Source organism: Malus sylvestris, chromosome 9 (assembly GCF_916048215.2).
Source record: "Malus sylvestris chromosome 9, drMalSylv7.2, whole genome shotgun sequence".
Taxonomy (NCBI): Eukaryota; Viridiplantae; Streptophyta; class Magnoliopsida; order Rosales; family Rosaceae; genus Malus; species Malus sylvestris.
In genome coordinates, this window is record NC_062268.1 from 4,155,342 (window position 1) to 4,180,667 (window position 25,326).

The 25,326-nt window shown below is 35.1% G+C and overlaps 3 protein-coding genes and 1 pseudogene across 10 annotated transcripts in view; all 4 read left to right on the plus strand.

Annotated features, from left to right (window-relative positions):
- The window catches only part of LOC126582181 (uncharacterized), a 98,866-nt gene that overhangs the window by 60,523 nt on the left and 13,017 nt on the right, over positions 1-25,326 (plus strand). The window lies entirely within an intron of this gene.
- Positions 10,826-15,808, plus strand: LOC126582178 (uncharacterized). Of its 4 annotated transcripts, XM_050246203.1 has the most exons (6): positions 10,826-11,033; positions 11,450-14,245; positions 14,397-14,587; positions 14,670-14,889; positions 15,009-15,151; positions 15,331-15,808. In XM_050246203.1, exon 2 carries the CDS (start codon positions 11,557-11,559, stop codon positions 12,370-12,372), a length of 816 nt encoding a protein of 271 aa, XP_050102160.1. In that variant the 5' UTR covers positions 10,826-11,033; positions 11,450-11,556; the 3' UTR covers positions 12,373-14,245; positions 14,397-14,587; positions 14,670-14,889; positions 15,009-15,151; positions 15,331-15,808. The 4 variants fall into 4 exon arrangements, with proteins under 4 accessions (XP_050102160.1, XP_050102162.1, XP_050102158.1 ...); XM_050246205.1 differs by having other exon boundaries at positions 14,397-14,889; positions 15,009-15,192; XM_050246201.1 differs by having other exon boundaries at positions 14,397-14,889.
- Positions 13,170-15,808, plus strand: LOC126582186 (uncharacterized; annotated as a pseudogene).
- LOC126582174 (uncharacterized) lies at positions 20,497-24,238 on the plus strand. 2 transcript variants are annotated; one of them, XM_050246195.1, is made up of 2 exons: positions 20,497-20,904; positions 22,089-24,238. In XM_050246195.1, exon 2 carries the CDS (start codon positions 22,133-22,135, stop codon positions 23,915-23,917), a length of 1,785 nt encoding a protein of 594 aa, XP_050102152.1. In that variant the 5' UTR covers positions 20,497-20,904; positions 22,089-22,132; the 3' UTR covers positions 23,918-24,238. The 2 variants fall into 2 exon arrangements, with proteins under 2 accessions (XP_050102152.1, XP_050102153.1); XM_050246196.1 differs by lacking the exon at positions 20,497-20,904 and adding an exon at positions 20,935-21,086.

The following is a 25,326-nucleotide window of genomic DNA, read 5'->3' on the forward strand; positions in this document are numbered from 1 at the left end:
TAAAACGTATATTCTACTTGATACTTAATCCTACTTTTGTACAGACTCTCAAAGCTTTGTGCGCTTGTCTTTTTGGTGTTTCACCAGAAAAAACACAGCCAACGCACCAATATGCTAAAAGCCTTTAACCCAGAAGGATGCTCTGCAAATCATCGTGTATGTGACAGTCGTAATTCTCCCATGCATAATTTATTAATTTTTTAGGGCATGATCACCACCACACCTTCTCTCAAAAAATATATATTAAAAATAACTTATTTTCTATGGCATGATCACCACAACACCTTGTCATCTGATCTCGTTATCTCAACCTCATGTTGTCTTTCGATCTGATCAATTATTTCCCTCTTGTATGGCTAAGGAATAAAGATATCTATTTCCTTTATTCTTGTAAGAAAAAAAAGAGTTATAGGCTAGAAACTTCACGATCATAATTATACGCTCCAAGATCTTCTTTCTTTTGGACTGTTTCCCACATGATTTCCGTAAAAAGGTGTCGTGCATTGGCGTCTCGTCGTCTCGGACAAGGACTTACTTGAAGAGAACGCATCCCCTTTTTATGACTTCCACTTATCGATCCCGCCCATATGTCCATTTTTTATTTGTTGTCCCTTGCCTAGCTCTTTCTACTCACTTATCGCCGTTTTGAAATAGATTGACCGTCATGTATATGTGGCGTTTTGTATCTTGTATACATTATCTAAGTGCAAATTTTTCTTTATATAACAATATATTATTAGATTGAAACGTCATGTGACTTGATCCATATAAGTTATTCTCGTTGTCTCGTGAGTATGTTGTGGGTCGATTAAAGCAATAGTAACTAATTCAAGCCACACACATAAGAAAAAAGATGAGGCATAGCCGCATAGGCCAGGCATTCCTTTCTTGGGAAAATTAAATCGGACCCAGACTAAAATAAAGAATCATCCGGTTGTGATTGTAAATATAAAAGCAAGTTTCACATTGACATCATATGCTTGTGGTAGTTAATTAAGTGTCACATTCACGAGCATGTATACTAGAGTTTGATTTGGAAATGTATCCAATATCCCTTCCTAATGATTTTATTAAGAAGTTAAAATTATTTACCTTTAATTTCTAATTACAAATTTCTACAGTATATGGTGTTAATAAAATTATTAGTGAATATCATGGAATTACTCATCATTGTTATTCATTTTGCAACATGGTGTTTACACTGAATTACAAGAAATAAATAGTTACACTATAATCGTCGTATATAAATTTATAATTTACAACTTATATTAATTTTTTATTACAAGTGATATTCTACACTAATTTACAATGAAAGAGAAGAAGAGCTTGAACCTAAGACACAGTGAATTAAAGAGAAAACTCTTAACGTTTAACTAGAAATACATAACATTATTCATATAACTTTGGAATATCATCCCAATGCTTAAAGCTGATTAATATTTTGCATGTGGACACTAGTCTTAATTGCCCTTTAATTACATATTCTTTCCTGCATGATTGCATTCCAAAAGTTATCTGTTACTTTCACCTTTTTGTTTTCCTTTTTTCATCGATCGATAATTATCTAGTAAAGTATCTAAATTTAACAATGTAGAAAACTAAAACGATGATTCGATCATAATCCAGAAAATCACCTCGAAGTTTACGTGCTTTCGAATTAGCACTGCATATATGCTAGCTAGCTTCTTACTTCTCCCAACCTTTTCCTGTCTGCATGCATGGATAGTTTGCAAACTCTCTTTCCCGCTTCTGCGAGTGGAAGGTTCTCGTATGAATCCAAACGTACGAGATCGACAAACAATTTTGCACAACCAAACCACACTAAATGCAAATATGCAAATGGCCGACTTGTGAACATTAGAAATTGAAAACTAATTAGATATATGCGGCTTCTTTGTCTACATCCCTTTTTGGGAATTCCCATATAGATGGATTTTAGATCGATGGATGTAGAAAATATTCCACATTTTGGGATCTTACAAAATCAAATGCATCAGGCTTTAGAGACCATAAATCACTCTTCAAGAATCTTTTGTCAGTCTGAATTGAAACGAAAAACACAAAGTGTAAAAAAGGGACCGATGTGTATGTTTTAAAAACTGTTTATCTATTATCTTTGTCTCATTGCTAAATAAAAGCAAAGCGTGATGCACGATTCTGGCTTGTAAAAGTTGAAAATAAAATAAAGGCAGGGAGAAAAGGTAGCAATAATGGGTACCCAACAAAAACGACGTTGCACAATATTCGCGAAGTAGCTCATCCAGAAGGAGCATTATTAATAAACTCAACACATGAATGGATTTTCTCTTTGCTTTCGTTCCTCTATCTGTGGTACGCAAGCTCGAGCTAGCTTGCTGCTTCATTTTCCGGTCTCTCAGTTTTTTTCTACTCTCTCGCTTAGCATCATTGTCCTCACTTTCATTTTCAGAAAAGCTTAAGTATAGAAACAGAAAACTTCCTCTTTAAGTTTAAAATTGTATTGAATGAATAATGAATTACACTTGGCAGTATATATAGCCTTTGGCTATTTACATTAACACCCTTAACAAACTTAACTAATCACAACCGTTAACAAAACTAATAACATTTAGTTCTAACAAACTATTTAACAGTAACTGAAATGGATGACTTGTCATTCTTCCTAATAAAGTGTTCAATCAAATGACCATTTTAGAGCCTGCAGAAATTAATCGGTTGGCCTTTGTTCAAATGCTTGGGCTACATTATCCAAAACTCTCTGTGTGTGTGTGTATTCCTGGCCTTTGTATGTGTGTATTCCTGGCCTTTGTACAAATGCTTGAGCTACATTATCCAAAACTTTGTGTGTGTACAGTGGCGGAGTAAAAAATTTAAAGCGATGGGGTCAAAAAATAACTTTAAAAATGGGTCATACTTTCATTTATAATTGTACACGACGTGTTCTCATATTTTCGAAATGTCATCTCACAACACTATTATCAGTAGAATCAAATACATCTTTCTCATTGTACACAACCAACTATCATTCAACTATTGATCTACCCATCTTATTACGATGTGGATTCTCCATAATTTTCATCATTGAAAAGCTCTTTCAACTGAAGTAGTTGCAACTGGTAAAATCAATGCTAATTTCACTAACAAGCACCAAGGGATACTGTCTATCCCTCTTTGTCTCTACCAACTTTTGTACAAGGCTACTAATTCCTTTCAATATAGTAGCTTTGTTTAATTAAAAAAGTATTAATTAAAATTATTAGTGTTAATTAAATTTTTTTTTTAAATTTTCTTAAGGATAAGTTTAGAAGTATTAGGTTTTTGGGATAAGTTAACAAAGCAGCGTGCTGCAGTACTGCTATACAGGTTCATAAAATTTTCAAAGGGGTAACTTGACAAGGTTATTGGGGTCAAGGGATGCCAATGCCCCTGCATTGGCTCCGCCAGTGTGTGTGTGTGTATATATATATTCCTCTTTTCAGTCTTTGACACTATATATTTTTTCCGACCAAAAAAACAAGGGAGATGACTACTGTCACACACCATTTTTAATCTCTAACACAACTCGTATTATTGAATCAATCAAATAAAACAACATATATGATTAAACAAAAGTGTGTGAGAGACTAAAAATGGTGTCTTTTTTTTTTCAATTGCACAAAAAAATTTATTTCCCAAGTAAGTGTATTTCAATCAAGCAAAGATCCTACAACCAACAAATCAAGAAAAAATAATTGTTTCCCATTGATTCAACAACATAATTATTGGCCGTTCACATTGATATAACAACTTAATTATTTCCTACGTAAGACTATTTCAAGTAATCAATGATCCTCCATACAACAAATCAAGAAAAGATAATTGTTCATATTAATTCAACAACTTAATTATTGATTAAAGACACAGAAAATTTCAAATTTCAAAATGTCGTACAAAATCAACCACCAAAATCATGATTGTGGCCGAGTGTGACTATATGATCTGCTCATATGAAAGTTAAAAACCACGAGCATATATATCAACATCAAACCCTAATTTCGGGACCTACAGAATTTGGACTTTAAGGGCAAAAGGAAACAACAGAGGCAGAACATCAATAGTGATATGTAAGATGATAATATCTGTATTTTTACATCAATAATTGAATAGACCGTAAGCCTATATATATACACACTTTGTTGATATATATGTGGCACCATGTAACAATCTAATCAACTTCCGTAGTCAAATACAACATAGTTTTCCGTACTCATTATATCAGTTACATGCCGTACCTTCTTTTCAAAATAGATAAAACATAAAGTTTAAAAGAGTGAGTGTTTCTGTTTATGTGCGTAGTTTGGCTAGCAGCAAAAACTTATGGACGTGTGAGAAAACGATGGAACTGGAATCTTCCTAGAAGTTGGAAGAACTTTGGCCTTTCCTTTTGTCACCATCGATTACTCTCAGCCTCTCAACTTGTGTTGGCTCCTACGGTATATTTCATACTCCATCTCTACCCTAACCCACCAATCAGAAAATTTAGTTTGTTCCTAAAACTAAACGGTGAAAGTTTTTATAAAAAAAAAAAAATCAATTTAGGTCGATAAATAACTCATCTTCGGCTTATGTCTATGATCATTTCATTTTTTAGAATGCATCAATTCAACAATATCTTCTCCAACTAAATTCAATAATAATAATTTTTCTCTTTAACTAAAGTCGATACCATTTGCTGAAATTGCTCTTTATTGACATCTCTTCAAAAGCACACAATGTTTCTTTTAATATAAATATATTATTTTCTTTAATTAAAGGGGTTGGTGATTGGGTTAACTCACACAATAGGCTTACCATATTAATTTAGTATCGAACACATCTTCTATGATTTATATTGGTGGAGATTGGTCTACAGTTGATGAGAATTAGAATAGTTTGTTAGAAGATTATAGAGTGAGTTAGTCCTAAACTTGAGAACTAAGAAACCGATGTTCTCTGTTATGTGAGTATAATTTGTAAGTACTCTCTCATTTTTTGTAATATGTTCAACTCTAAAGATATCAATACAAGCTTTCATTCCTTCTAAACCTTCATCTTCTTCTTCTTTGCTCCTCTATAATATGGATATATAGTTTACATGTAGTTAATAATTAAACAGTAATACTAAGTGACAAAAACACTTAATGTTGGTTAACTCGATCCAAATATTGGGAATACGTTGTGATCATCTTTTGTTACTTTCCCTCAAAATGGTTCATATTTAAAATCAAAACATGTATTATTTATTAGTGCAAACAAATTTAATTAACATGCCTGCAAGAGACCAAAATTTAATCAATCCATGACCATAATTTTGTCAACCTTGTATCTTCTACTTATTTTAATTTGTATTGCAAGTTTAAAGATTATATGTATCTTTGCTTTTAACTATATATACAGAATTACATTATTCAATTAATTATTTGGTGAAATATTAAATAAAGTACAGAAGTGTAACCACCTTATATTTGATTTTAATTATAATTTAAAAAAGTCATGCTTAAAAACAGTTTAGATATCTATGATTTGAAAATCTGTCGAAGATTTTTTTTCAAATTGTTAGTGTTTTCAAAACCATAAAAAGTGTAAAAACCTAGAAAATATGACCTTTCAGTCCCATCATCGTGTGCATGGCGTGATTGGTTTGAAGTGGTTGCATTGTTTCTTTCATGGGCTTTTTTGTTTATGTTATTTTACTATTTTTCTCTGAGTGGAAGGTTCCTTGAAACAAAGATACAATAAACAGTATGTGTGTGTCTATGTATATATATATATAAACACACACATATGTATGTAGGAAATCTTTAACGGAAATTATCCTTATTTTTTTATAAAAATGAGAATTAGTTGTGAGGTTTACATTACATCAAACTTTAACGATCTGAATTGTTTATTTTTCAAGTTAGACTCCACACCTAATCTCCATTTTTTGACAAAAATAAGAATCTCTTTGCATAAAGGGCCTATATGTATGTATATATATAAAGGACAATACTAGAGATACCAAAATTTTAAACTGAATTGACTAACTAAATGATGTGTCACTAATAATAGATAAACCTGTTAATCAATATTTAAGTAATAATCTAATCATGAACATTCACATCATTTGATTTATAAATTTAATTTAAAATTTTAATTTCCCTAACATTACTCTAACTAAAATAACTGAAAAACTACAATCCAAAACGTAGTTTTACACCAGACCTGTGAAAATAAGTAGGGTCCAAATGCTCCTATTCTTCACTTTATATATTCTTCTCCATAAATATGATAATAATTCACCAAAAAGAAATGGGGTCATCCCTACTTGTCACTTTACTAGTTTACTTTACTTCAGGAGATCAACATCTGGTAGTTTGGTTTTATAATTAAGAATACCCTTCTAACCTTATTTAAGAACTCTTTCCAAGATATATAATATCATTATTAAGCCACAAACAAATCTAATAATTTAAACAAGTTGTGTGACCCCTCAAGTTTTTTTTAACTATTTGTTTGAACTTGAGATTTTCCAGCAGAACATGCATGCTATACAGACAGTGCCATATATATGTCCAATTTTTCATCACTTTTTGGGAATCTCATGACCTGGAGAATTGTCAAGAGTAGGACCCTTGTTTTTAGATTCCTTATCAATGGCAATTCTGATCATTTTAAAAATAAAAAACAGAACAGTTGTGGGGTTTTGATGCAGAAGAACAATCAGCAGTAAAAACTTTGTTCGTTCATTATATCGTTCACATTATTGTTTGCAAAACGTGGTGCACGGCAGCACGGGGCTAGCTATTAGTAATTTAGTATATAAGAAGTTGGGACTTTATTTCATTTTATTTTTAACCAAATACAAAGTTGAGACTTAACTGGGATAGAAAATAATGTTTTAAAACTGGGAATCCTGAAATGTAACAAAAACAATTGACATGAAATTGATGGTTCATTCTATGTTTGATTCCTTTTCCTTTTATTTATATACAGTTAAATGACATGCAAAATAATTAATAATTTTGAGATTCGGAGAGTTTGAGGAAAATATTTGAAAGCTGCTGGATGTGGGGATAGAAACCAATGAAGCAATTGATATTCTTCTTAAAATGCCTGAACGTCTCTCACATATATGCGTGTAGAATTAATTAAAATCGATCAATATTAATCAAGTGAGAGCGTTGTTTATCGTATATATACTTCAATGGCCACATATAATATTAATATATATATATATATATATATATATATATATATTAATTTTGTCTTCTGAAAGTTACGCATAACATTTTGTGAATCGTGATCGATCCAATTTAGACCATCATATATGTATGATTCAGACTGAAAATAACCAGCTTGCACTGAAGCAAGTTGGAACCAAAGCTCGGGACGATCAAGATCCTTGATTTGCATCCATAAGTTCTGCGGTTGTCAAAGAAGTACGTATAAACCCTAGCATCCATAATCCCTTAACTTGCAAGTCTTTGTTTTCTTAAATGAGTATCAATGTATGCCCCTGGTGCTTATGAGACAAGTCAACAGAGATTGAGACTTACGTGTAACAAAGTGTACATATATGATAATCTCGTCGTGTAAGAAAAAAGTGATAAACGCAATAAGACGTACACCCTGTTGAACCTAGGTTTCAGCCTATCATAGGATAAAAAGAACATAAAATTGAAAATTACTATATACTTTGTAAAAAAAATAATTCTTACTTAGTAGTTCCATTGCACCTTTAGTAAATATTCTTACCTAGCAATTCCATCATGCACTCTAATTATTATGGTCCAAAAAATTTGCTATTCCTCTCAAAATTGATGTTTCTCACTCTTTCTTTTTCTATATATTCAAACTATATTAAAGCAAAGTTAAATTGACACAGAAGACCTAGCTAGTATACTTTGTTAATTAACGAAACAAGAAAATGGCAATGCTCCTGGTGATGTAAGAGAAATAATTCTTCGGTCCCGATACCATCCCAGTTGTTCCTACACTATCTCCCTGGTTTTGTCAAGTTCACCCGGTCTCATTTATGTCCCACCCCCCTTTCACATAACACTCATGACCTACCACCAATGGTGGCCTCACACAAGACCTTCTCAGCCCCAGAGGAGATTAAATTCACAACACACAAACAAAAACATATATATAGATATGGTCCATGTGGATCCTTGATGACTCACAGATGTGGTCCATGTGGATCCTTGATGACTCACAGATGTAACAAAAAGACTAGTGTATTTATTAGCACCACAACAACAATTTTGGTTCTGGGTCCCAGTGATTTTTGGAGTTTTGGAGGCAAAAGCAAGCAGAACAATTAGGCACACATACTCGTCAATAGGTTGCTTAAACAATAGAAAAAGACCACTCACGTAGGGCCTGTACAAATTACAGGCAGCAATCATTTTCCAGTTGCTAATTATCTTCGTCTAACATGCATTCAACAGTCCGTACAAAGTACTACATTTCAAAACTCAAAGGCTCAAAAGTCTCCCGGTGTTGCTTTCAAACCCTAGTTAATCAATCATTTACATATGGATTAGGAAACCGCGGTCCAAAATAATTAAGCATTAAGCAAGATATTTCCATAATATATTTTTTAGCAAACTCTATATATGGCTCGAACAATCAAGCTAGCTAGCTAGCTCGTGTGCCTATAAGTGATTGTTATTCATTGATGAACATAAGTACGAAGCTTATAGATTCACATTCATTAACGACTATCAATTATTAGTCACACGTACATGAATCATGTCTTAGTTGTTGACGAATGCATGTGAAGGCTCGCATGGCAAGCTGATGTATGTAGACGCAGTCAAATCTTAGCCATCGATCTAAAATGGAAAGCCAATCATATAATTTGTCCTCAACACATTTTGTTCAACAAGGAGATAAGGAATTTCACTTTGGATAAGGCATTTTTGCAGGATATCCAACTGAGGGCTGTCCTCGATTAAGCTACAAATTAAATAATGTAACGATTGTGATATGATCATATGTGTACATACAACATTAAATAATTTACCGAACCGATAGTTATATGATATCTGTACATACAACATATATAATTAATGGAGCCTTCCAATGATCAAGTGGACCATAAGTTAAATAAAGGGATGTGATATCCACACACTTTTTTTTATTTCTCACACATCCTTCTAATTTTCAACCATCAGATCGAATGAATTGAAGAAGATCAACGGACAAAAATTAAAAAATGGTGTGTGAGAAGTAAAAAGAGATGTGTGAATAGCACACCCCTAAAAAAATAATAAGTACGTACGATCGACAAAGCTTCGTTTTTGTGCTTCTACTTTGCCGATTGCAAATGGATATGTTGGTCCTTAAACTAAAAACTTTTAGCAAACATTAATTATGCTAGATACTGAACTTGCCAAAGTACCACAACTTCAAAAGTTGAGGTTGATAATGTAATATACATTCTGAAAACACAACAATTACTAAGACATTGAGATCGCAATGCAATAAATCATATCAACATGAAATAGAAATAAACTTATTGGTAGGATACGGTAGACATGACTCTTGCAGAAAACAAGGGAGTCTTCTACTCTCTCCAAACTATATGTTTTTTTCTATGAATAGCGTTTAGTACATAATATAACACATATTGTGAGAGCAGGGACAATCCTATATATGGTGATTAGGGTTCATCTGAAACCGCCTATTATAATTAATAAAGAGATGCACCAATCACTATTAAATCAAATTGTTGTCCTACCATAATAAGTCTCACCATAATTGGTTAATCAGAGTAAGACTTTATTATTCTACCCATATTAGGCGACAATATCACTAAAATATCAAGTCACTTAATTGACAAATTATTGATACTCACAATAATTCTTACAAATAACATTTAAATACTTAACTACTAACAAATTACATTCAAAATCCAATCACACAAAACCAAAACGATTCCATGAGAGGGTACATCAACATTATTTAGTACATAATCTTCACAATGATAAGGTTATACAGATATGCGCATAAAACCAGTAAACTAGATAAACTAAGCACCATCAACTAAAATAAAAACTTAAAAAGAACAAAAGTTGGTGTAGAATTGAACGCTCATAACCAGTTAAGCTATAATATCTCCTTGTCACAAATGACTAACACAATTCTAGGAGAGGGTGCATCGACATATCGAAAATAAGGTATTCCTCTCGCGACAACCACATAAAGCCAGCAGACTTGGTTAAACCAAATAACATCAATATAAAATGAACTTAAATTACAAACTCATGGAGTCGGGTTCAATTGCTCATATTTTATTTATTAACAATTTAAAAATCATTTGAAAGTGCTTTTAGAACGACAAAAAGTAATTTTAGAGGAAATATTTTTTTATTCCAAAAGCACTCGAAGAAGCACGAGTTATGTGCTTCTTGCAGGAATTGGAGGAAGCACTTCAAGTGTTTTTTTATGATTCACTTCCATTTTACTAAAGACTGGTTCCAAAAAAAAAAATTCATTAAAGACACTTTTAGTCATTTTAAAGGTACTTCTAACAAGCCCTTACAGATTAAATTGAGAAATATAAAAGTACATTAACAAAGTCGAGGTTGTTGGAGGGAATGAGATTGATCTCTGGGCTCATAGAAATGGGCCTCAAATTCGAAGCCCATAAACACATTGTCGAACTTGGAATTATCCAAAACAATTGATAGATTTAACTTTTTGGGCCACATCTCATAAACGGCATTGAATAATAAAAGACGGACAATGCTCTCTCAAGCCCAACTGAGGAATAAACAAAACGCAGCGTTTTACCACTCTGAACCGTTCGGAAGAGCGACGTCGTCACCTCGTTTAACCAAACGCCACTTGGACCACATTCGGAGCTTCGAGCAGCGGGTGAGGTCACCCACGCCGCTCCGTCGCTCACTCGCTCAATTCCAAAACCCGAAAAACCAAAAAAATTATATATCGATTTCATTTCTCCGTCGAGAGAGAGAGGATATTGAGGGCTCTCCCCATCTCTCTCCCTTGAAAATTTGATTCGAAATGGCTTCCTGCAATCGGTGAGATCGCAACCCACTTCTGTTTTTATCATCTTTGGTTGCTTCACTTTTGATTTGGATCTTATGGGGTTGAGTTTCCGGACCTGCAGTTCGAAATTTCAGCTGGGTTTGCTTTTTTGATGTTAAAGTTTAGATCTTTTTATATAAATTCATAGACTTTATCAGTTGTTTGATTGTTTAATTGGGTTTTGGGGGTTAATCCCTGTTTTGGGGTATCACCGTTTGAGTAGGTTTATAATTTTTGGCTGATTCTTGTGTATATTCTGCTTATTTGAACTCATGGGTGTTGTGAGTAGATGCATCATGCATCTGTGATTATAGCTTAATCCCCGAACATAAAAAGTGATTAGTTTAATCCCAAGTGCGGTAAAAAAGTCCAGTTTCCTGATAAATTTACTGTGTGGATTCTTCTTCAGGTCTGAGTTTTACTAATACCTCGGGCAATCTTCATCATGGTACTTTGAGATACTGGTACAGTAAATCTTAGTGATGATGTGTTAGTGAGGCAGTGGTTGTGGTGAAAATGTGGAATTTTGCATCCAGCTGCATAACTGGAAGTGTTGGATTGAAAAGCGATCCTCTAAAGCCGACGCAAGCAGCTCTTGAATGTTCTGACGACGAGAGTTCTTCGGTTGTTGGCAGAGAGGAAGGACTAGAGTGCCCGATATGTTGGGAATCCTTCAACATTGTTGAGAATGTGCCCTACGTTTTATGGTGTGGCCATACCCTCTGTAAGAATTGCATTCTGGGACTGCAATGGGCGGTTGTGAAATTCCCCACTTTACCGATTCAGCTTCCGCTTTTTATCTCCTGCCCGTGGTGCAACCTATTGTCCTTCCGGCTTGTTTACAGGGGAAATCTCAGGTTCCCTCGCAAGAACTACTTTCTTCTCTGGATGGTTGAGAGCATGAATGGTGATAGGGGACCGCAGTCTAATTCTACCTTCTCTGGTGATAATCAGTCTGTCTGGCCGGCAAATGGAAATGTCTCTGTGGGAACTCAAGCGAGCCATGGTACAGGTACCCACAGGAGGGGGCAACATATTCGCCATATCGAGCAATCTGGGTTGAATCACAATCATGGCGCTGTCAATAATTACCTTAGTGTGGAGCGTTTGCATTCTTCAATTCAGAAGTCACTTGTTTTCTTCGTTCATTTGACAGCAAAGTTCCCGCTGGTTGTCATATTTCTTCTGATCATCTTATATGTAATACCTGCCTGTGCAGTCTTGTTGGCTTTGTACATAGTCATCACCGTTGTGTTTGCTCTCCCGTCATTTCTTCTTCTGTACTTTGCATATCCTAGTTTGGATTGGCTTGTCAGGGAAATCCTCACCTGAGGTGCTATTGGCTTCTTTGTTCACAAGCACTATGAATACAACTTTGCTCCTACACAATGGTGGCGCCTTCTATCCGTACTTCCAGCGTGCAATTCGACGACTTACCAGGTTCCATAAGATGCAATGTTATTGACTGAATCATTTCGGCTCTCATAGATATTGGCTCGGGCATGTTAGTTTCTCAAATTTTGTTCACGAAGATAATGACTTCGTGCTTATTGCAATGCTCTTGCTAGAATACAGTTTAATTAGGGTTTTACAGGGTTCTTGTTTGTATGAAGATTTGTGTTGAAATAAATATGTTTTGTAGTTCTTACTTTCGCTGCAAGATAGGGGTAGTTGTTTCGTCCGCGAGTGGTAGGTTTTGGATGAAATTGTTAAATATGGTTATATATTCATCAAGAAATTACTGGTTGTACATAATTTTTGTAAGAGCTTTCCAGCTCGAGTGATTAGCATATGCTTGTTTTTTTTTTTTTTTTCAATTTTCGCGATATTGTGATTGTAGCGGTTGAGATTGTAGGACGATGACTTAATTTTGTTAAAATTTCAATGAAACCAACACGTTAGCGGCAAATGTAGGTGATTTATGCTCGCATTTGTCGCTCATGCGGTAAATGTCATTATTCTCGAGTTGCAACAATCAGTAAACTTTCGGGTTTAAAATTGCAAGAGTTAAACTAGATTGACCAAATGAAAATCATAATTTAACTAAAGAAAGAATTATACCATCGATGAATTGATTCGAAACTTCTCGAATCTTCCTTCTTTTCTCCTCAAGAAGTTATTTATCAAGCATGCTTTCGTTCCCTACCATCCACAATAAATCTACGAGTTCACAGAAAATCCACATCAGACAGTCCGACTGGATCCTCCACGTGTCAAAAGCACAACCTGGTGTTGCTACCTATGACTGCATTATGCACCACTCCTCTCTCAGTGGTTTGGCTGCTGAAGGTAAAGTACTGACATAAAGTTTCAGAAAAACAATGGCAGCCGTTGCCGTTTCTTCACCGAAATCCACCATTTTTCAGAACCCAATTTCTCTCAGAGAAGAACCAAGTTCGAGCCATTTTGGCGGGTCCTTGGAAGGGTTTTTGTTTCCAGGTAAAAGCAAGAGCAGAAAGGCCATCAATTTGGTGGTCGCTCCCACAAACTCCACCATCAGTGGCAGCAGAGGCGGCGGCGACCGGTTTTACACCAACTTCACTGGGTTTCCTTTTCCTCTGGGTCCTTTTGTCAATAGAAGCACTACTAGGACTGAGTTCAGCTCATTTTATTCTTTTGATTTATTAATATATTGTAGTTGTTTTCAGCTGATAATTGCTTATAATTAGGTAGTTTTTGGCTTGTGGCATGTCATGCTTCCATCTTTATGCTCACAATGAGTTCCCGATCTTCCCATTGTTTTCGATTTTGATGTGTTTTTATCACTCTTCAGCAGAAGCATGTTTTTATAGGTTTGACACACCCCGATCCCTGTGTAATCCGGACACGAGGATGCACACGTGCTGGCCGACATCCGAGGGTGACGAAAGCCATCCTAACATGCAAGTTTACATGTTCTTAGCATATGCATGTTAGGACTACTTTTGTCACTCTCGGATGTCGGTCAGCACGTGTCCATCCTCGTGTCCGGATGACACCGGGATCGGGGCATGTCAATGTTCTTGTGAATTGCAGCCTTTGCAGTATGTTTACTCTCTTTTTCGCGTGTTCTTAGACTGTGAAAGGCTGCATATGGTTATTTGAACAAGAGCAAGCATTAGGGTTCAGCAGTGTGTCAACAAACATTAGAATGACAGTCATCAAACTAAAATCCCGAGGATTGTGAATCCATGCGCCCGTTGCTCCAACCAAAGAGTGTATTCAGGTTATATCTTGCTTTCTATTCTAGTCAGTTATAAATTTTTCTTGTTGAATCTTCTTCTTTTTTACTTCTCCGCGTATTTGTTTAATTCTGCATATCCGTACTTTTGTTAACCAACTATGCTTTTCTTATGAGTGTTCTTGTTTCTTTCCAGCTTCTGAAAGAGTTAGGAGCTCCCGTGAATACATAGTTCTGCCTACATTTGCTTATGAGCACAAATTTTTCGCTCGAGCTCAGGTATGGGTGGCACCAAGGCAATGGGTGCCAAGACCTTAAAGGATGAGGACTTCTGCACCTCAAGGGCTGATGACATTGAGCAGAAAGTTCTCAGTTCACCAGAAGTTGGTAATACAAAGGGCAAATGTGACATCCGAGACTTCACTTTTTTAAAGATATTGGGAAAACTCATTTCGTTGTGAATTTTCAGGTATTGGACTATATGTGGAGGTCGCTTTCTATCATAAGCGTTCCAGAACTCTACTGATAAACAGATGCTGTACTTTTTGTGCCAAGACAGCCGCCTGATTGTATCAGCAAAGAATCCTTGTTGGCATCTGCGATGAATGGTTTGGCGGTAAAACTTCTCAGTAAACGAAAAGAAGTTTCTCAGGAACCAGTAGTTGACAACAAGTTGAACCGTCAAAAAGGTAGAATCTCCATTCCGCATTCCAGTCCGAAATTCCAGTCTGGCTTCAGTTTTAGTAAAATGATAATCCAATTTGAGGGTGATCATGTATGTTTTTCTGAAATGAATTCTTTTGTGTAGGATGGGAAAGAATTGTTCTCCAAATCTTGTTTCTCGGTCCATCAAATCTGTTGGAACCGAACGCTAGCTTTGCTCAGATGTGACAAAAGCTGATTGTTTCACCCATTGTAAAGGCCCTGGTCTTCAGCAAAGTTCCTGAAAAGGTACTTGAACCATTCCGATGCAAATTTTGGTTCGTCTTTTGGTACGCAAACTAATTAGTGAACTCACAGCATGCCTAACAAAGACACAAACGCATGATCATATGATATTTTGACTTCCTTGTTGTCGTGTGTATGTGTGTGAAATAATAAAACAATCTTTTTGCATTTTGATGATTCAGGTCAGTGATTGGGTTGATGGAATCGCAAAGGACTGGAGTTTCAGGAGAACAATCCCCGCTCATTTTGCTGCACCAATCAATGCAAGCAGGTCTGATCTGTTAGCTGCATTTGCCTTTCTGGATGACCTTCTGGATGAACGTTATGTCACTAGGCCTTCACTCTCTCTTCTCTTCACATCACTCTTGGGAAAGGCCGCAAGCTACTTCCCTCCCGATGACATGCAGACTTTATCATCCCTCGGTCAGTTTTTGGTCTCGATAGGAGCTGTGAAAAAGACGGTCTGCTTAGGGTACAAAGGTTCTTTGGCCAAAAGAAAAGGTAAACTATTTAACATCCTAAAGTTGTACAAAAGCAAAAGGTGCAATACAAAGCTTCTAGTGTGTTGGAAAATAACATTCTCTGTAAGCCTGCCTCTTTTGGTATTCAATGGTTGTAGAAACTAAAGCAAGAATAAAGCTAGCTGTTGGAATCCCCTAATCATGTCTTTCTATAATAAATCTATCCGCCACGTGGTATTAATGATTCGCTTGTTATAATATAGGTGAACGATATAATTGATATTACATGGTCTTAGATTATAATTTTAATAAATAGATTCACGTGCTATAACATGAGTCGATTGGTAATACTACATGACAGTGTGACTGTCACACCAAAAAACTTCTCGAAATAAAATAAATAGAAGAAACTGTAGCAATGATCATTCAACTTTAACCTAATTGGAGCAATATTTCCTCAACTAAAAATTCATGACTAGTGGTCCCTTAACTCATCAAAACGTGCAACTATGGTCCTTTTCTCCAACTCCGTTTGAACTTCCGTCAAAATAAGTCACGTGTCATGCACATGAGGCTTGATCAAAGGGCAAACATGGAAACCAAATGAAAAAAATTGTAGCAATGGTCCCGCAACTTTAACTCAATTGGAGCAATAGCCTCTCAACTTTAATCTAATTGAAGCAATGGTCCCTCAACTTTAATCCAATTGTAGCAATGGTCCTTCCAACATGAGTCATTTTGATGGAATCTGACAGAGTTGACAAAAACGACCATAGCTGCACGTTTTGATGAGTTAAAGAATCAATGATCATAAATTTTTAGTTGAGGAGTTATTGCTCTAATTTTGTTAAAGTTGAGGGACTATTGCTACAATTTTCTCAAATAAAAAACCTAGAGAAAGGCATGTCCTTCTCCTTCACTTACTTTGTATTAATAGGCATCTATTTTTGCAATCCATTAGGAGGATGCTGAAATCTGAGCCTACTCTAGATACGAAATTTATTGTCTTAATTTTCTCATCGACTACTTGTTAGAGATAGATGAAGGTAGGTAGGCATAGATGACTTGGTAATTTTGTCAATTGTCTTAAGAAAAAGAGTAGATGAAAACCTACGAAGACTTGAAAAGAGACTATATGAAAAGATATAGAGTACTTTGAGTTAACTAAAAATTTAGCGCAAAACCGAATGCAATGACGTTTTATAATTCATGCAGCCAACGCCACTTGGGGAGCAAAGTTTTGTTGATGTCATGGGGTTCAATAGGCAAAAACTTGAAGAAAAATAGCAGATCATATAGCCGACATTGCTCAGTGTGACAAAGCTTTGCTATTGTCATTGGATTCAATAGGAAAAAACTTGAAGGAAAGTAGCAGATCATACAGCTAGTTGTTCAACAGAAAATGGAAGTAATTTTCCTCTACTGGATGGCTTAACAATTAATTAATATATCTGAAAGAGACTAATGAACTGTAATTATGACATTGATTGGCTTAATAGAACAAATCTACTTTGTCGTTGGAAGGTCAACTCCCCAACTAAACTCTTCTACCAATTGTATTTAGTTTTTGGAGGGAATTATGATCTGGTGTTGATTGATCTAGGTGTAGGTTTCAACTTTCTCAATAACTTTCGCAAGATAAAATAAGCACAAATCACTAAAATCTACAAACTTGATCAAAACGAAAACAAAATTCAAGGAACATTAAAGACTTATTTGAAATTGCTTTTAAATTGATTGAAAACAATTTTAGAACCACTACTAAACGAGCCTCAAGACCTCAATAGAAGTGTTTTTTTAGGATTCACTTGTCATTTTACTAAGAATTGTTTAAAAAACATTGTCATTATAAACGCTTTCAGCCATATTAAAATCACTTCTAAACAACCCTAAGACCTCAATAGAAGGGCTTTAAATTGTGATTTATATACAGTTTTTGTCTATTTATAGTCTCTTCAGTTTTATTTTTTATTAAAACTTTATAACAAATAGAGAAAATTTTCTATTTGTGTGATTCATTTTTATTAGTTTAGAGAGTGGGAGAGAATCCAAGGTGACTTTTTCTAATATTATACTCTCTTTTCTCTTTTTATGCTTCATCTTTGCTCCAATATATGGCCACAACTTTTTCAAAGCATGCCTCCATCAATCGATGCAACCACTTTTTAGAAAATTTCCTCCTCCATGCTGTGCTTAATGATCAAGGAGTATGACTTTCACCCCCAAAGGAAGCGAATACATCAATTTTGGAAAGTGCCCACATGTGACATGGCCCCTCCTCCAAGTGTGTGTATTGCTCTACATCAACCTTCAACACACACTTTTTTTCTATGTTGTGGGGAACATGAGAACAAAGTCGTTTCCGGGTAGGCCTTGCTCATCATAAGAGTAATGCTTCGTATGCGAGTGCGTTAACTGTGAGCCGTCGAAAAAGTGAATTTTATAATGGTTTACAATGTTATAGCTCACTAAAATGTGTTATGCGTGTGCATGATTGCGAATTGTTGTGGAGTGTATCTCTCAATGTTTTACATTAAAACTTATACTCACACGTGACGAGATATGAATCTTATGATGACTAAGTTTGACATTTCCATACTTATACGAGGGGGATGCAGAGAGCAAACTCATCTCGTCCACGCCTTATCTCTTTCTATGGAAAAAATATTCAGTATGACATATAGGTCGGTGCATCTTTTCTTTCTGTGATCATTCGTATGTTGTCTATTAAATTTGTCACTCATAACAATCATACGGTGGACACGTTAATAGGGTGAACAAAAAAAAATGAAAAAAATGGTGACATGTTCTTAAGTGTTGGTCTGATTAAAAATTAGTCACACCTATTGCTATTAAAAGAGTCAAATATAAAAGTAAAAGCACCTACCACCCTTTGTTCTGAACTTTGAGAATTAAGAACCGACTTTTTATTATTTAAAGGTAAAATTATAATAATAAATATTAAAAAATGATATCTCCTATAAATATTAGTACTTTATATCATAAGAAATTTTAATTTCAATATACAAGGAGCCGAGTCGAAGGCCTAATGAGTACACCACTAGACCATATAAATATTGTGTTTTATTTACGTTTACGTTGGTTAAATATAATGCATATGCATTGGCGTAGTTGGTTATATTCTTACTCTATTGGAATTACACTAGATATCTGAAACCGTCATTTTCTTCTTCTTTTTTATGTAGTTCCGCTATCAAATGCCCGCATATCAAAACAACGTAATTTAGATTAGAGCATTTAACCCAATATACAACAATTCAAAGAAAATATATGAGAAAAAAGTATGATAATAATCACACCAATAAACTAGATTATATTACAATAGCAAACAAAACATTTATTTAATATAATAATTTCTCCGAGTATGACTAAGATGTATGAACATTCCAGAACTTGATAAAACAAAAGGAAATATGCAACTATCCTAAGAAAATATGCCGATAAATTATTATTTTAATCTTGGTTCCCTTGACATTTCCTCTCCTTGTGTCGCTTCATGCCTTTCAAGGAGACCCCTTGATTTTCATGCAGAAATCTACAAAACTAAGTAGACGTGGTGGCAATGCATGTTGAATTGCTTTCTAGAATGTCTAGGTTTTAATTGAGTAGGTATGATATGGAATTGGTAGTTTCTGCCAACTATACGAATTTTTTTAAAGTATGTTAGGAACACAATTTAGTTCATTAAGTGTAACAATATAATTGGTTGAAATTTTTTGTTTCAAGTTTTCAAACTAATTGTATTATTACACATTGTGTCCGAGCTGTTTTCCCGACACTGAAAAGTCCCTCTAACTATACATGCTAGTTGGTTAATGCAATGAACTTGTCTTTCAAGTTTAAATCTTCTCATTAGTAAATTAAAATGATTTTAAACTATCGCTTGTATAGAAAAAAATTTGACGGAGTTTTAATAATAAAATTTGTGTTTATCATGAAAGCAATTTCGATGTTCAAATAATTAATTTATTTACACTTTCTCATGATGAGTTGATGTGTATAAATCCCATTAAAGGGATGAAGATGACAATCATAAATTTGTTAATTGTATTTTAAGCATCGTCTTTTTCACATTATTAAATTGTTTCATTATTATATCAACATGATTAATCAATGTTGATATATCATTTACCACACGTCATAATAATCAGCAATGTACACTAATCAACGGCCGACTTATAAGACCGTTTGCACACGACACGCTCTAAGTTTGATTATTATTTATGGTGAATTGATGGTAGTGAAAAAATGCTGAAATGCCTATGTAAGTCTTGTCAGCTCTCAAAATGGTAAATTATCGTGGTGAAACGCCAGATGATATTTTTTTTATTTAAAAAAAGGTATACAAGGCATATTCACTAAATACGCATGAATGAGGGAGAGCTACGTTGGTGTGACACTTGCTCACATTTTAAAACTCATAAACTTTTAATTTTTGAATTTAATTTTTTATCCAACAACTTCCGCTCATGGCTTTAATGAAATTAAGTTAAAATTATATGTTACGGTCGATTATTTAAAAGAAATAAAAGTTATGGGTAACTCTTTTATGTTCCTAAGTAAAGCTTACCATTCTTATTGGTCAGGTATCTTGATTCATTAATTGTAGAAACCAAAACAGAAACAAAATCTGGTTTCTTAGCAACAAAGTAAAGTAAATAGAACCAAAACATACATATATGGTAAGATATCTTCAAAAATTCAATCCAAAATCCATTATTTTTCATATCTTTCACACCAAACAATCCCTAATTCTCCCATTAAGGCGATAAAAATCTAAACTTTGGCAAGAAATCCAAGGCTTCCACAAGCAACCATTATAAAAAGCAAACAACTTCCTCCAAAAAATCACAATTCAATCTTTTGAGTTTGGATTTTGGAATTTTTGGATTTTTGGATTTTGGAAGAACCCCCCAAAATAGCAAAAAGTTGGTGGGACCCGACCCAAACCAAATTCCACACTTGTATTTCTCTCTCTTGTATTTTCCTTGGATTCGATAGCGAACGTGCAAGGCGCTGAGAAGAGAACCCCACCAAACCAAAACCAGAAGAAAACTGGAAACAGTTGCTTGCTTGCACGATCTCTGAAGCAAAATCCCTCACACACCCAAAAAGGAAAAGAGCAAAAAGGAGTGGCCTTTACTCTCCTCTCTCTCTCTCTCTCTCTTTCTCTCTCTCTCTCTCTCTCTCCTCTTTTTCTTCCTCCTCGAGCAGGCCTCATTCATTCGTAACCTTTTTCATTCGCTTTCTGGTTGAATAGCAGACTATCAAAAGGTATGCTCTCTCTCTAGGGGCTTCTGAATCTGTGAGAAGTACCCTATTTCAATCACTTTTTGGCACAAAATGCTAGATGGGTTTTATTCTTTGGCACAAATCATGAACTGGGTTCGATTAAATTTGTGATTTTGATTATGGGTTTTGTGTAGTTGAAGCTTTCATTGAGCTCTCAGTTTTGGGTGCGTCTTTGTTTTCATAATCCTTTAGAGGTTTTCGGATTTTGAGATTTTCTTTCTGGGTTTTGTTCATTTGGCTTGCTTGGTTGTGAAGTTTGTGTTTTTTTCAATCTTTAACTGATAATATGCTATGCCTTTCAATTTCTGGCTATGGTTTTGTAATTGGCTACTTGCATAAGGTTATGATCTTGTAATGATCAATGATTGCTTGTGTAGTTGGAGGTTTGAAGCTAATTTTCTTTTGCTTCATTTAGTTCTTCCCATTGAATGCAACCCAAAAGTTGCTGCTTTTTAGTTAATGTCATCTCCCCATCATAAAAGTTAAATGAATTACAGCCTTTTCTGGGATTTCTTCCTCATCCGCATCGTCATTTTTGGCATTGGAATTGGTTGTTAAGGATTGAATTGTTTGATAATTAGGATGTTTATTCAGATTCCAACCGATTTTAGTTACCGATTTGTTCTGTTAATCTGTTTCTTTTTTTTGTTACCGATTTTAGTTACCGATTTTGTTTCCTCTACCATCATTATCTTGCTAGTACTTTCAACTGTACTTCATTACGCAATAACAAAGTTGATTACATTGCTGTCCTTTGTATTGAATTGGATTAAGATGCCATAAGTAAGTTTTAAATTCAACAAAAATTACGAAATCAACTTGAATATCTAATTTTATATTTATCATTTTATTGTGGGGTAGATTACTGTTTATTTCACTAATTATAGGTGCAGAATTTGGCCCTACAGATGTTCGTAATTTGATCTCAATGTTTTTAACTCTTACCAAACTGATTTAATGTATGAGTATTAGTGGCCGTGTAAATGTAACCTTTTATACCTTTCACCAGGTTGACACTAGTTAAAATTCTTCCTTCTTGAAGCTATCTGTAACTGCTAATTGCATTAAGACGTTTACACAATCTGGTTATCGTGAATAGTCAGTCTTTGATCTGCAGTCCCATACATTTTGCACCGTTATAATTTTGTATTTTTGCTGGTTTTCAGGATTATCTGTTCTAAGATTTGTCTGAAATATCACACTCCTTCCGATGGATGATTTGAGTATCAATTTACCAGTGACCCGTGAAACAACTAAACCAGAGGAGCGTAATCCAAGAAGGAATTCTACAGGGAAAATATTCTCGTTAAACACTGGAGAAAAGATTCCTCATTATCTCAGAGCTTCCACTGGTTCCTGTCATGACAACTGTAAATATGGGAGGAAACATGAAGAGGAAGTGAAGGCAAAATGTCCTATAAAGTTTGTACCAAGAAGGCTTCCAACAAAATCACCTAGCAACCAAAGTCCAGAAGAGAGTATGGTTATTCCTGAGAGGAAGAATGTGTCGATGGTCAAGATCAAACCCTTGCCTGATTTGAATACTCTTTTGCCTGATACCTGTAACATTACCAAGCAGAGAGTGTCAAAAAAATCCATTGACAGCCAAAGTTCTGTTGGGAGTGAGCCTCTGGCCGAGAGTAAGAAGATATCATCAGCCAAGCCCAAATTGCCATCCTGTTTGAAACCCCATGTCAACGCTGCATCTAAAACCATGAAGCAGAAAGTTTCATCCTCTCTTGATTCCTGTTCAAAACCCCATGTCTCTGTTGTGCCTAAAACCATGAAGCAGACAGTTTCACCATCTGCTGATAAACTGGAAGTCTCTTCAAAGAAGGGTTCAATAGGACCTAAGGAAAAGAACTTGTTTGTAAAGCATGTCACTTCTTCGAAGCCCAAATCTTTGGCAGTGAAGGAGTTTCCATCTCCTGATATTTCAGGAGGTTTAACTGGTCTGAGAAACCGTGATTCATTGATAGTCCGAAGGACTGGGACCTCTTTCAAGATAAGATCTTCAGCTTTGAAGCAAGTGTCTTCTCCTGAATCTGCAGGAGGTTTTAAAGGCAAATCTAACAGTGATGGCAAGATAGGCAAGAGGGCTGGAGCTTCTGTAGTGACTTTGAAGAAAGTATTGCCATCCCCAAGAGCATCACTGTCCCCCAAACCTTCTCTCAGGAGTGCTGCAAGCTTAAAAGCACAGAAGAACAGGCCCGTGAACGTTGTGTCTCCTCTTAAGAACCAGAACAAGATCAGGAAAGCTCAACCTAAGCAAGTCAATGACAAAGAGGTACAGGAGAAGACCTTGTATGTCATCAAGGTTGAAACTGAGAACAACAAACCTCTGGAATCTGATCAGAACAAAAATTGTGAAGTTGAACCATCACCACCTTCAGTGTTGTCGACATCACCCAAGTCGGTATCTGTCCAAAACTCTGAGCCCTTTTCATCCCTTGAAGGCGAAGATGAAGGGTCAGGATATACAATGAGCGAAACAGAAGCTAGCTCTTTCTCAGAAGACAATGAAGTTGACTATATTGACAATTCAGATATCCTAGGCAAGGATGGCAAAGGGAAACCCAGAAAGTCAGGGATGGTTTGCTCTGAAGACAAGGATGGCGAAACTTTAAAATTCAGGAGGGGAAAGATTGTCGACATACAATTTGAGAGTACTAATCCAAGGAGGCTCAAATTTAGGCGAGGAATAGTGTTGGGAGAGAACCAAAGTGTCAAAGCTGGTTCCTTCAGGCGAAGCTTTAAGAAGAGAGGTGTCGATGCTGATACAATCAGTACCGAACCTGGTGCAGAAAAGGTTGTTTTGAGACATCAAGATGTTCAGGGAAAGAAAGATGAGAAGGGTTTGTTTAACAACGTGATCGAGGAGACAGCAAGTAAACTCGCTGAAACCAGGAAGAGTAAGGTCAAGGCCTTGGTTGGTGCTTTCGAAACAGTCATCTCACTACAAGAGTGCAAGCCTTCTGCAAATGCTGTCGCTTGAGTTGGGAAAAGAATAGTGGAGAATAAACCAGAGCTTGTAACGCGAGTTAAACAAGCTTATGGATGTGCAAAACTGTAAAGGTAGATTGCTTCAGTTGGTGTTAGACGGCCTCGATGCAGATTTGAATGCGAGTCTAACATGCTTAGAAACTTAACATACCTCATTTGGTTTATGTGGAGAGTATGCATTTTCTTCCTTTTCTCTTGAGTTTCATACCGGATACATATTTTGAGTCTTGACTGTGATAAAACAGTTATAATCCTGCTGATTAGTTGTAATATCGCTTTACTTTGTTCTTAATAAAGTTACTATTAACTGTAATTATGGTTTTCTACTTTGTTGGGTTTGACAGACTGGTTTGCTGGATGGAGATTTTCACTTCTTATTAACAACCACAACTCACACAAACGCATGAGCGACTAATTTTAACAAAATTCTAATGAATCCTACTTATGAGTTTGTTATAAATATTCAAGAAGATCAAGCTAATAGTGTGTCAATATTCATGTACTCATAACGCTCTCCCGGTTTTTCCCTTCAATTTTGGTTGATTTTAACCCGCCTAATCTTTTGAAATGTGTCAATTTGGCCCCAAGCCAATTAATCACATCTTCGTGTCAATTTGCCCCCACCCCAAGCCAATTAATCACATCTTCATTTAGTTTTTCCTACGTGAATGAAAGAAAATAACCTTCAATTCAAAACTATGCACTCAAAATCAAATTAAAAGTCTTATAGGGTATCACAATAATGTAACAAATGATTTTCGCACACTAATTTTCTCTTTATGCACAACATTGCTTATTTTGATAGTCACTTTTTGATTTGTAAATGCAAAAAAAAAAAAAAAAAAAAAAAAAAAAGTGACGTTCAAAAGAAATAAATAGAGTGGGAAAATTATTAAACTTTTAAAAATTATGACATATTACTAGTGTTTAAAATATCAATATTAATATTGGTTGCTTTTATATGAAAATGATGGAAATTTAAAATAAAATTTTAGGAATGTCAAACACTGGTTTTGATGATATATGAGTTTCTTCAATATTTAACCATTATATCAGAAATATCGACAAAATCTATCAATTTTTGCAGAAATATAAGAGTTTTTCCGATATAAGATGAAGTTAAACTTCATCCCTCTACCATATCTTTCTTTGTTTTTCAGATATTCTCACGAAAATATCGACCGTACCTAAAAGATTTTAAATGCTACATAATACTAAAACAACGGAAATATAAATTCTTAGAAACAAGAAAAAAGCCAAAGCTTTCATTTGTTTTCTTCGCCAGGAGGAAAATTGTGCTGGAAGAATATTTCTTTGGCGACTTTTGCGGGGAAATTTTAAACTTTCCACGACAGGAAAACCGTAAAAACAATGGGCGTCGCTTGTCCTTTGACGACTGAA